This window comes from Delphinus delphis, chromosome 9 (genome assembly GCF_949987515.2).
Source record: "Delphinus delphis chromosome 9, mDelDel1.2, whole genome shotgun sequence".
NCBI classification, from domain to species: Eukaryota; Metazoa; Chordata; class Mammalia; order Artiodactyla; family Delphinidae; genus Delphinus; species Delphinus delphis.
In genome coordinates, this window is record NC_082691.1 from 43,566,836 (window position 1) to 43,580,019 (window position 13,184).

The window sequence follows — 13,184 nt, forward strand, 5'->3', positions numbered from 1 at the left end:
GGAAACTTTACCATCTCTCTTATCTTATGGTCATTACTAAGATTAAATGGGATTATGGGTTATAAAGGCAAATGCAGATCCTCAATAAATGATCTTTTCTCCTCCCTGCCCTGATCTGTAGCCTCCTGTCCATTTAGTCTATGCCAAAAAGACACAAAGAAGCAATCAAATGAAAGTGTGTAACTCAGAAAATCATAAATAGAAAAATAGTCAGAAGCATACTCATTATAAAGCAGGCATATTAACCCAACAGAATTATGACATCAACCTTCCAGCATCTGTCTCCTTGAAAATTCCATCCTGATTGGGACATAGTTCACAGCTAGGGGAAACACCACATTTACAGGCATCGCAAAACCAAGGTTCAGTGGAGTTTTCAGAAGCTGAACTCATAATAGAGTCACTCTCTCCATCAACTCCATAACAACCTAAAAGGAAAAAAGAGTATGATTAAATAGAGTTTATTTTTTAAACTCACATTTATAAAGTTACAAAAGAAAAAGGGAAAGGAAGTAGAGAAAAATTCTGAAAAATTAATGGTTTATAAGAATATTAAAGTCAAAACACATAAGTGAAATCATTTTATAAAAATATTTTTTCACCTACCATAGTATATGCAATGAAATAAATGACTCTTTAAGATAATTTTAGACCTACTGGAAAGCATTACAGGAGGAGGAAATTTTACGGTTCTTTAAAAAAATTTTTAATTAAAAAAATACATAAAAATATGCGTTTTCATTAAAAAGAAATCAGAACTATTTAGTCTAGGAACTGTTAATTAGTAAATATTTTTGAGCTCCCTTTGTACTGAACACATATATAAAAGACCATGATCATGCAAAACATACAAACAAAAAGCCTCTAATCTAATTTTGGAGGTGGCAGATTAAAACACAAATTCATACAACCACAAATGCAAAGTTAGTATTAGTAAAAGGAAAATAATACAGAAACACGCACACAGATAAATTAAGCCTACAGAACAATTTGAATAGCTCAGACTAGAGTTAGACAAGTGAGTTCTATTCACAGCTGAGCCAGTCTAGAACTATATAAGGTATCTGATCTTTTTAAACATTTATAATTCTTCTATCTTCTGTAAAAATGTATCCATAACCGAAATGAATGAAAAGAGAATACTCTTTTCCCTCTTTTCATTCACTGATAACTCAATATTCTGAGGGTTAAATTATTTAAGCAGCTAATGTGATTAAAAAATTTTTAAATATCCCCATGAACATACCAAACAAAGAAGATAATGTAGCATAGTTCTTTACATTTTAGAGTAGGACATCAACTATTATTGATGGCTTGTAATAAAGAGTACCTCCCTGGTGACTACAATAATCATGACTCCTAAATTGTTTTCTTTTACCTAAATAGTGCTGGATATACCACAAACTTCATATTATCTAACTCTTTTTCCAAAAAGGAAGACACTGCCCTAATGACAAAACATACTTAAGAAAAATAATTTAATGTATATGTAGTAATTAAAAAGATTACAATCTTATTCTAGTTCCAATGTATGCCCCATCATCTTTAGGCTTGGGCATTTCTCTGATATCCTAAGACACATTTATTTCCTGTCAAGACAGGTCACTTCTACATAGAGCCTATAATCAACCTTCCCAGGATACTTTTCACCAGGTTTATTCTAAGAGGGTAGTCTTAGTGCCAAACTCGAAAGGGCACTAAGTACCCAAAGTACCCTTCAATAAACTGAAGCCATTAAAAAAAAACACTGTGAGAAACATATATAAGTAACAAGCATCTCTCAAAAGGACTCACCATGTAGGTAAGTTTATATGCATCCAATGTAAGATCATGTGATTACTGAAACTGGTTATACACTACACAGACAACAGGAGCCTGTTGAAAAGCATCTTCACATAACCACCAAAGACATCCAAGTTAAAACAAATAAATAAGTATGTAAATAAATACTGAGTTGAACAAGTCACCCAGAAAGAAAAAGACCCATACACATTAATAAATAATTTTAAACTACCAACATTAACTAGATGTCGTTAGTAGGTCAACAGTCATGCATAAGTATTTTATTCACACAGTAGTACCACTCCATATAGATTATATTAAAATATCCTAGTAGGCAGAAAACTAAAAAGTTGTTTGCAACTGTGATTTACATAAGCTGCCTCATGCAAATCCCTTAATTACTGCCAAGCTTATGTTATTCAAAGGCTTTATAATGGTGAACCTTAACATAATCTGAAAAGTCATACGAAAGAATGCCAGAGAAAAGATTTTAAAGGAGCTAGACTATCATGCACAAGATAAGAAAAGGAATCAAACTATTAATTTCTTTAATATAATTAAATTGTGCTTGGTAATAATTATCAACTTCATCACTTCTGTTTAGATATACATTTTTTAAATGATAAATTATAAAATGAAAAAGAAATAAAATTTTCTTCTGGGAGTAGTTATTATTAACCATCACCAATAGAAGAATATTCTTCAGTAAAGGCAACAGTAAGCAAAACATTTTATTCAAAAAAATCATAAAACAATAAAAACAGTCAATTTGATTTCTCAAAAGGTTATGCAATACTACAAAGAGAAAAGTCTATTTTCTTTACAAAATAATATTCCTTCGAGGCAAATTCTTTCATTTGTATTCACACAAAGTCCCAAGATAATAAAACCCCCAAGTGACTATCCATTTTATTCATCTCATTCACCAATATCAAGGTAAATCACAGCAGTTCACTCTTTTAAAATAAAGCAGTTTCAATTCTAATTTTTAAAGAATATACCACAAACCTGACAAACACCTGCATAATGATTAAACCACCTACAAACAACCTGAGAAGTGATTTCAACCTAGGAAATTCCTACTTTGTAACCTAGAAGGCTGGTATTATATAAGCACAAAGAACAACCAGCAAGTGGAAAAGTATTTCTTCTTCAGCTTCACTGCCCTTGAAAAATAATCCACACTGTGTTATTACCTTTATAGAGTTCTTTACTTGCCACTTTTCCCCTATTTCTCTGCCATACCTGTTGGGTTTACTGAGCTCTAGACCAAAGTTCTAGCATTTATATCCACTCTAATCCATTTTAATTAATGATTAAATACATTTTAAAATATTTTTTTCTTCCATAGACAAAAGAATTTAAACTACCATAAAACAAGGTTTATTCTCTTCTACCTATCTAATTTTGAGTAAAAGATGCAAAAAGTACACTTTCAATATGATTACAGAAAAAAAGTCTTTTTTTATATGGGTAAACATATAAAATAAAAAATTTATAGATATATAAAACCTATTTCATATAGGTTTTTCATGTTTTTAAATGGGTAAACAGAGAAAACATGGTTCTATGGCTGTCTAACAATCAACCTCTGGGGAGTACATGCAACTTATACAAATCATATTTAATGCAAAATAATATAAAATGTGCTTACAATTGTTTTGAGTTATACAAGAATACGTATAATCCAAATCAGTGGAAATATTCCCATTCAGCCTGGCATGGGAGACCAAAAGACCTACAGTCTTCTACTTCCTAGCTATGTAACTGTAGACAAACCACATCTCTGAGGCTGAGTTACCTCATCTGCAGTAAGTATTTAACATCTATTCTAACTGTCTCTCAGTATAGAAAATTTAAAAACAGGAACAAAATATTTGCCATTTTAAAATTTAAAACATTTTTCTGTACTTAACATCCTATCACTAGAACTCTGATTACAAAACCCGCTAAAATAAAAGATTTTAAATTGAGTAATATTGTTGTTTATGAGAAAAGAACTTATAACATGCATGATACCTGTCACAAATATATCCTAAAGCATAAAAGAGCAAAAGTGCCTGCTCACATATAAAGTCCAAATGGTTATAACTTGAACATACTTTACTACCCAATAAACACTCATAAGAATATATTTTTGCATATGCTAAGAAATAAAAATAGTCTAGGGCTAGGCTAACAGCAGACTGAAAAATAAACAAAGGGGGGAAAACATCTTAGTAGACCTTATTTAATGCATTGCTGTCAAGTGTGCTACCTAATGATCTGTCATGTACTATGACATGTAAGTAGCATTTTTCTTCAGACAGTACAATCAATACATCAGGATAACTGACATCACAGTCAGGGGTACCCTACTATTACAAGCCAGTTACAAGATCTTGTCACAAAGGTGCTTATACTAAGTGACAAGCTGCAACCCAAACAGAAAAGAAATTCATCTACATTTAGATGAAATAAGTACTCTGAAAAACAGACAGTTATGCATTTAATAACCACATTTGGAAAACTATCTTTTAGCAAAATCTCAACTTAAAAACTTACCTAGGACTTCCCTGGTGGCGCAGTGGTTAAGAATCTGCCTGCCAATGCAGGGGACATGGGTTCGAACCCTGGTGCAGGAAGATTCCACATGCCGCGGAGCAACTAAGCCCCTGCGCCGCAACTACTGAGCCTGCGCTCTAGAGCCCATGAGCCACAACTACGGAGACTGTGTGCTGCAACTACTGAAGCCCGCGCGCCTAGAGCCCGTGCTCCGCAACAAGAGAAGCTACTGCAGTGAGAAGCCCGTGCACCGCAATGAAGAGTAGCCCCCTCTCGCTGCAACTAAAGAAAGCCCACGCACAGCAAGAAAGACACAACACAGCCAAAAATAAAATTAATTAATTAATTAATTTTTAAAAAAACTTACCTAAATTATAATTACTTAAGCCATAAGTATATTTTTTTAAAAAAGGGAAAAAAGAAAAAGAAATGATAAAGCAAATACACAAAAGCACTAACTATGGTTGTCTGGATATTAGGACTGTTAGAAATGTTTTATCTTCTCTCTGTTCTATAGTTCCCACATTTTATTTACTATTCATGCAATATATTATGAAGGAGAATTAGCTTTCTATAAAATAAAACATTTAATACGCTCATGTTTAACCATGAAATGTTTAAGGAAAAGTTGCATGGCCGATTTACAATACGGAAGTCTGTCACTTAGGCACCTGATTAAAAACCAAAAACATAAAACCTAGCAACACTAGTTTCCTATTATGCCTTAGAAAATTTCACTTCTTCTGAATTCATTAATTTTAGATAAAAATTTATTTTGGAACTTTAAAAGTATCAGAGAAATATCTACATATGTGTATAAAAATGAACATTCTGAACAGTGAAAAATATTACGAAGTTAAAAGGTACAGAACAGGGTGGAAAAAGTATTCGCAAGGATGAAAACTATTTGTAACACATATAGCTAACAAAGGATTAACATTAAAAAAAAAAAAAATTCCAAGAAGTCAATGAGAAAAAGACAGGAAATGACAAGAGAAATATATAGAAAGTAACAGAAAAAAGAAAATAGCCACAGATACCAAACTTCAATACAAATAAGGTGAACACATAATTAAGAGATAGTCTCCAAAATATTTTTTTTAATTTATTAATATGCAGTGTTGCAGAGTTATCAAGTAGTTTGTACACTGTTGGTAAGAACACAAATAAATACAGTCTTTTTGAAGGGCAATCTGGCAAAGTTTGTTAAAAGTTTAAATGCACTTACCTTTTGATTCATTCTAGGAATCTACCCCACAGAAATTATTACATGTATATGACATATTTGTTAGCACTATATGTAAGCAAAAAACTACAAACAAAAAAAGTAAATACATTATGGTTGAACCACACTATAGCTAAATACATACCATTAAAAAAATAATAATAAAATATCCATATGTACTCATATGAAAAGAATCTCAAGATTAAGAGATGAGTGAGTGAAATAAAGAGATGAGTGAAATAAAGTGAGTTATACGGGAGGAAAATCCCATGGAATTTATCTTATTTATTTACTTATTGGGCAGGGACTGTGCAAATATGCATATGCATATGTGCACACGTGCATGTAAGTAAGAGCCTGACGAAAGGGGCTCTTCACTGGTCAAATCTGGACAATCTAAGAATCACAAAGAGTAATGAGGTTGTAGATGATAATGTGTGAGACCACAGTAATACTGAAAAGGATAAAAGGGGAGAAGTTCTCTACAAAATAAATGCTGCCTGATAAATGTAGAAGGAATGATAGAATTAGAAAATCCCCACCCTACTGAGACTGAACCAGGAAGAAATAGAAAATATAAACAGACCAATCACAAGCACTGAAATTGAACTGTGATTAAAAATCTTCCAACAAACAAAAGTGCACAACCAGATGGCTTCACAGGTGAATTCTATCAAACATTTAGAGAAGAGCTAACACCTCTCTTTCTCAAACTCTTCCAAAATATAGCGGAGGGAGGAACACTCCTAAACTCATTCTATGAGGCCACCATCACCCTGATACCAAAACCAGACAAAGATGTCACAAAGAAAACTACAGGCCAGTATCACTGATGAACGTAGATGCAAAAATCCTCAACAAAATACTAGCAAACTGAAACCAACAGCACATTAAAAGGATCATACAGCATGGTCAAGTGGGGTTTATTCCAGGAATGCAAGGATTCCTCAATATACGCAAATCAATCAATGAGATACACCATATTAACAAACTGAAGGAGAAAAACCATATGATCATCTCAATAGATGCAGAAAAAGTTTTAGACAAAATTCAACACCCAATTATGATAAAAACCCTGCAGAAAGTAGGCACAGAGGGAACTTACCTCCACATAATAAAGGCCATATATGATAAACCCACAGCCAATATCATCCTCAATGGTGAAAAACTGAAACCATTTCCACTAACATCAGGAACAAGACAAGGCTGCCCACTCTCACCACTATTATTCAACATAGTTTTGGAAGTTTTAGCCACAGCAATCAGAGATGAAAAAGAAATAAAAGGAATCAAATTGGAAAAGAAGAAGTGAAGCTGTCACTGTTTGCAGATGACATGATACTACACATAGAGAATCCTAAAGATGCTACCAGAAAACTACTAGAGCTAATCAATGAATTTGGTAAAGTTGCAGGATACAAAATTAATGCACAGAAATCTCTTGCATTCCTATACACTAATGATGAAAAATCTGAAAGTGAAATTAAGAAAACACTCCCATTTACCATTGCAACAAAAAGAATAAAATATCTAGGAATAAACCTACCTAAGGAGACAAAAGACCTGTATGCAGAAAACTAGAAGACACTGATGAAAGAAATTAAAGATGATACAAACAGATGGAGAGATATACCATGTTCTTGGATTGGAAGAATCAACATTGTGAAAATGACTATACTACCCAAAGCAATCTACAGATTCAATGCAGTCCCTATCAAACTACCAATGGCATTTTTCACAGAACTAGAATTAAAAATTTCACAATTTGTATAGAAACACAAAGGACCCCAAATAGCCAAAGCAATCTTGAGAAAGAAAAACAGTGCTGGAGGAATCAGGCTCCCTGACTTCAGACTAGACTACAAAGCTACAGTAATCAAGACAGTATGGTAGTGGCACAAAAACAGAAATCTAGATCAATGGAACAGGATAGAAAGCCCAGAGACAAACCCACGCACATATGGTCACCTTATTTTTGATAAAGGAGGCAAGAATATACAATGGAGAAAAGACAGCCTCTTCAGTAAATGCTGCTGGGAAAACTGGATAGCTACATGTAAAAGAATGAAATTTGAACACTCCCTAACACTATACACAAGATTAAAAGCTAAAAGGGAGTAAGACCATGGTCCACCTAGAAAAAAGATAAAAAACAAAAAAATCTACGTTATTTGGACCAGGTCACACATCATTACATATATTTTCAACCCAGGTTCCAATTAATATGTGGGGTGGCAACAGTGCATAACAGTGTCAGTAAGACTTGACCCAAAACATCTCCAGGATATATATACGCTGATCAGGCTGCACATTACTGTACTGAGGATTATTGTTACTTTTCCTCAAAAGAGAAATTCAACCATGTAACCAAAGATTATTAAGCAGGGTTTGATGTGTTTTTTTTTTTCTTTTTCTATTTAGTAGACAAGACTGCTACAAAGCTAGTGGAAGATGAAAAAGTCTTCACAGATCTACTAATCAACACAATTTCTTAGTGATGCTATCCAAATGCTACTAAAAAAACTTAAATGGAAAAGTCGGGAGTATATCCATATTAAAACAACCCCTTCTCAAACGAATAGTGATATTTGGCAAGGAATCTTTTGCACTAGTAGATAAAAATGACCTACAGGAAATTACATTAAAAAGGATCCCAAATACCATATTTGGTATGTTTAGTAACAAACAGGGAATAACAATTTTATTAGAACACTATATTAATCATAACTTTAATTCATTAGGTTTATAAAAATATACATTGATGTTTAATAATACTTCTCCCTTAAACCAAAACAGATCATTTAAAATCTCCAAAACTAGGAATCTTTCAAGATATTAGCTCTAATACTACTACTAAGAAAAGAAAGAAAAGCTACTAAGAAACTGAGAAAGAGAATTATATAATCACAATCATACAATAGAAACCCCAAAATTAATGAGAGAAAGGGAAAATTACACTAAAGGAAGAAAGTAGTAACAATAAAATAAAAAACTCAAGATTTATTTTTTACTTTGATTTACAATTTGCATCTTTAACTTTGAATGTATCTGAAGTTCACAGAATTAACAATACTCCCAACAAAGCAATTATACTACAACGTATTCAGTTTCTGAATAGAGAAACTACTCAGTTTCTCTATTTATTGTTTTCCCTATTTATTTTTTCCACATATTAGCTTGCTCCCAAAAAGCCTACAAAGCATCACACTCAGGAGTATTAATTTCCCTTTCCGTGTCTTCCCTTCTTCCTTCTCTCATAATAAAAATAGTTCACCTATTCTAATGAGTTAGTCTTGGGAGAAAAATGAGCAATCATTAGCAAATGCTCAAGTGCCATCAGAGCCATTTAAATGAATAACACAAGAAAAAATGCTACATGACTTTATAGACACAACTTGCTTTTGACCTAAATGAAATTAGCACTCAGTTTGATAATCTTCTTTGTCTGCCTTGACTCAAAGATTTTTTGGCTGTTTCTAAAATATCAAAGCTTCCTTAGAAAGAAAGTAGAGTTGCCATTATTGAGACTATTCATCTGAAGCACAAGTATCATTATGAACTTTTAATAGCTCTAGACACATAAGGAGAACTAATGGGGTGTCCTTCCAGAAATCTACATTCATTTAAACAAGAATCTATTGGGAAAGAACTCATACCAAGAATCGAAGAGGTACAAGACTAAATCAAAGACAAAGACAATGTTGGTGAGGATACAGAGAAAAGGGAACCCTCGTACACTGTTGGTGGGATTGTAAATTGGTGCAGCCACTATGGAAAACAGTATGGACGTTCCTTAAAAAACTAAAAATAGAACTACCATATGAACCAGCAATTCCACTGCTGGGTATATATACAAAGAAAACAGAAACACTAATTCGAAAAGATACATGAACCCCAATGTTCACAGCACCATTATTTACAACAGCCAAGATATGGAAGCAACCTTAGTGTACATCAACAGATGAATGGATAAAGAAGATCTGGTATACACAATTGAATATTACTCAGCCATTAAAAAGAATGAAATTCTGCCATTTGCAACAATGTGGATGGACCTAGAGAGTAAATATTATGCTTAGGCGAATAAGTCAGCCAGAAAAGGACAAATACCTATGTTATCACTTATATGTGGAATCTAAAAAAATAAAACAGCAAACATATGTAACAAAACAGACTCAATATATAGAAAACAAACTAGCAGTTACCAGTGGGGAGAGGGAAGGGAGGAGGGGCAAGATAAGGGTAGGAGATTAAGAGATACAAACTACTATGTATGAAATAAATAAGTAACAAGGATACATTGTACAGCACATGGAAATATAGCCATTATTTTGTAATAACTTTAAACGGAGTAAAATCTATAAAAACACTGAATCACTACTTCATACATCTTAAATTAATATAATATTATAAATCCACTATACTTCAATAAATAAATAAATAAGACAAGAGGTCAGAGGGGAGGGTTCATTCTGATTTGTACATGGTACTAGTCCCCAGGAGACTCAGGCCTGAGTCCAAAATGAAGGACCTATAGTACAATAAACAGTTGCTTTACTATCATAGCTGTGGGACATTGAGACCGCATGGCCGTAGGAGCCTGCCTACCAGCAGCAAGACACATCACCCTCAAAGTAGATGAGGAACTATACAGTCAAATACTTCTAGGGAACAGGCAACTATCAAAAATGAGCAAGGGATTTGAGAGAAGACAGTGGTAAACTGAAGATTGTAGGCTTCACCAGCAGGAGGCAGCCCTATTCAGCTCCAGAGGATTGTTGCCGTAAGAGAGTGAAAACCTACTGCTGTCAGAACTTCAAGAGAACGAATTCCAGAATGTGCAAAACAAAATCTCCCAGTTTTTAAATGTTAGCAATCAATTCAATTTCTTAAAACCATTGTGCTAGCCTTAAAAATCACATCCATTGTCAAACCTATGACCTATGAAGTAGAGATAGTGCCCTCAGCATGATGAAATGTCAACAACACTAATAGTACTGATCATGCCTGCATCACACATCAGCAATGACAGTCATGAATACAAGCAATGGTAACATACTTGTGACCATCAGTGGTGATCAATACAACAATGGCAGCACAGCTGCTGCTTTTGATGTTCAACTATTCTGCAACTCCTCCAAGAAATCTGAACCACTCCTGGAGGGAAAAAAAAAATGCATACATACAACCATGTTGACTGGTCTCAATTTATATTCATTACTAATCTAAAGCGGTTCCTTATTGCTATCTAGTAATGATATATACACATAATATATACATGTGAATACATGTATGTATGTATACACACACACACAATATTAAGTATTGTGTTATTCCCCCAAATAACTATTTTACACCTACCTCTCACTCCTCAAATCTCCAACACTCTGCTAATGACTGCTTCCTATTTCACTGAAAAGAAGCATTCAAAAAATAACTTCCACATGCTCTGACCACCACATCTAACATCCTACCTACATCTGTATCCATATATTTTCTTTTCCCTCCAGTTACTATGGCTACCTTTATCTATTAAATGTCTCCACGGTACTGGATCCCATCCTCTCTAGCCTTGTACTCAAAGCCCTTGCTCCACCAACTGCTCCCCTTTCTCTCCTTACATCATCAATTTTCAACTTTCTCTCTCCACTGGTCACTTCCATCAGCACACTAACATGCCATATAATCTGCATCTGTGGTAGGCAGCTTCTAAGATGGCCCACAGTATTAACATTCTTGGAATGTCCCCTCCTACATTTGACTAGCGTTGTTCTGTGTGAACAACAGAATATGGCAGAAATGATAGTACATAGTCTGTTAACTAATTTTGTATCTTTCCCCTTGCTTTTATGTATTTTACATTTATTTAATAAATCATGTGATATAAACATTTTGTCCGTAACCCTTTTTTTCCCATGACCTTTGGGATGGCTTGCCTGCTAGTGTACTGGGTGTCTATGGTTGCATTAGAGTAATTTCCCACAAGACAGTTTCCATCTTACTCTAAAAACAGTATTTGAGAGCTACCTTCTCTTTTGAAACATCTTCCTTACTTAACCTCCAGGTCACTACTTAAGGTTCTTCTATCTCACTGGCAATGTGTTCCCCATCTCCTCTGACGTGCTAGGACCACTTTACTACTCCCTAGATAGCACGTCCAGGCTCACAGTTTTAAATAACATCTGCAGACTGATGAGTCCCAAATTTATCTCGCCAGTCCCTATATGTTACCTAAACTCTAAAAATTTAAAACCAAACTTTTACTCTCCACCTCAAAACCTATTCCTCTCTTGGATCATTGCTATGGTCTCCTAAATGGTCTCCCAAATTCCCACTTTGGACCCACTTCAGTCTACTCTCAACCCAGCAGTCAGAGTGATCCTTCCAAAACATATATCAAAGCATATTAATCCTCTGCTCAAAACTCATGTCGGTCTTCCCAGATCCATCACAGTAAAATCTGAAACCTATGACTTTCAAGGCCTCATCTGGCTTGCCCCCAGCTCTGCCTCTACCACTAATCAGCTCACTCACTCAGTTCTAGCCACACTAATCTTCATGTCATTATACAAACACCTTGAACACATTTCCACTTCAACATCTTTACTCACTACTCCCTCATTCTGGAGTGCTCTTTCCCCAAATATTCACATGGTTTGCTCACTCACATCCTTCAGGTCACTGCCCAAATATCACCGTAACAGAGAGGATTTCCTGTGTAAGCTTTTATGAATACAAACTTCCACCTACCCACTCAACCACCCCCATTCGTAGCACTCCCAATATTCCTTTTCCTGATTTATTTTCTCCATAGTCCAGACCACCTGATACATACTTATTGTTTTATGTTTTCATTCCTGTCTCTCTTACTGTACTTTGGCAATGTCTATATTTATTTTACATGCCTAAAACCAACAGAATGCCTAGCACACAGAAGGTACTAAACAAACATTACTGAAAAAAATAAATGAATGAATAACAGTAATAGGAGACATTCCCACAGTGAGTCTTAGCAGCAAGGGAGGGGAGCTTCACATGAAGGCAAGAGGACTGGTTAAAGAAGCACAGGCCCCACAGGTCTCAAGCCCAGCAGACACCCAGAACTATTTGGGAGAAGGACTATAATACCAGAAAGGCCAGTAAGAAAAGGCCATAGAAACACTGTTTTGCAGTAGTCATGGCCCTGATAAGAAAAAATTAACTGATAGGAAAAAAGAATAACTTTACCACAGGGAAACCTGGAAGACACCCTCTCAACCAAGTGATCAAAATAACATCACCAGTAACTGGACAAACAAACATACATGCATTGACAGCACAACATAACTTCTATGGCACCCCTGCCAAAAGCACATAACCTGAACCTAATCATGAGAAAACGTAAGAAAACCCCAATATTGAGGACATTCTATAAAAGAACTGGCCTGTATTCTTCAAAAATGCCAATGGCATGAAACACAAAAGACTCAAAATATGTTCTAGATTAAAGGAAACTACACAGACATGACAACTGAATGCAATTCATAATCCTGGATTTTATTTTGCTAGAATCATCATTATTGGGATGATTGGCAAAATGTGAATATAATCGGTAGATTATAGTATTCTATCAATGCTGATTTCCTGACTTTGA

The 13,184-nt window shown here is 34.6% G+C and overlaps 1 protein-coding gene across 11 annotated transcripts in view; it reads right to left on the reverse strand.

Moving 5' to 3' along the window:
* Positions 1-13,184, reverse strand: part of PHF14 (PHD finger protein 14) — a 199,592-nt gene that overhangs the window by 169,518 nt on the left and 16,890 nt on the right. For all 11 annotated transcript variants that reach the window (XR_009520605.1, XR_009520606.1, XR_009520607.1 and 8 more), the window contains exon 5: positions 269-428. Coding sequence is in view for 7 of the 11 variants with exons in the window: in XM_060020451.1 (XP_059876434.1) it covers positions 269-428 (160 nt within the window). In the remaining 4 variants the exon portion in view is untranslated. The remainder of the gene's footprint in view (positions 1-268; positions 429-13,184) is intronic.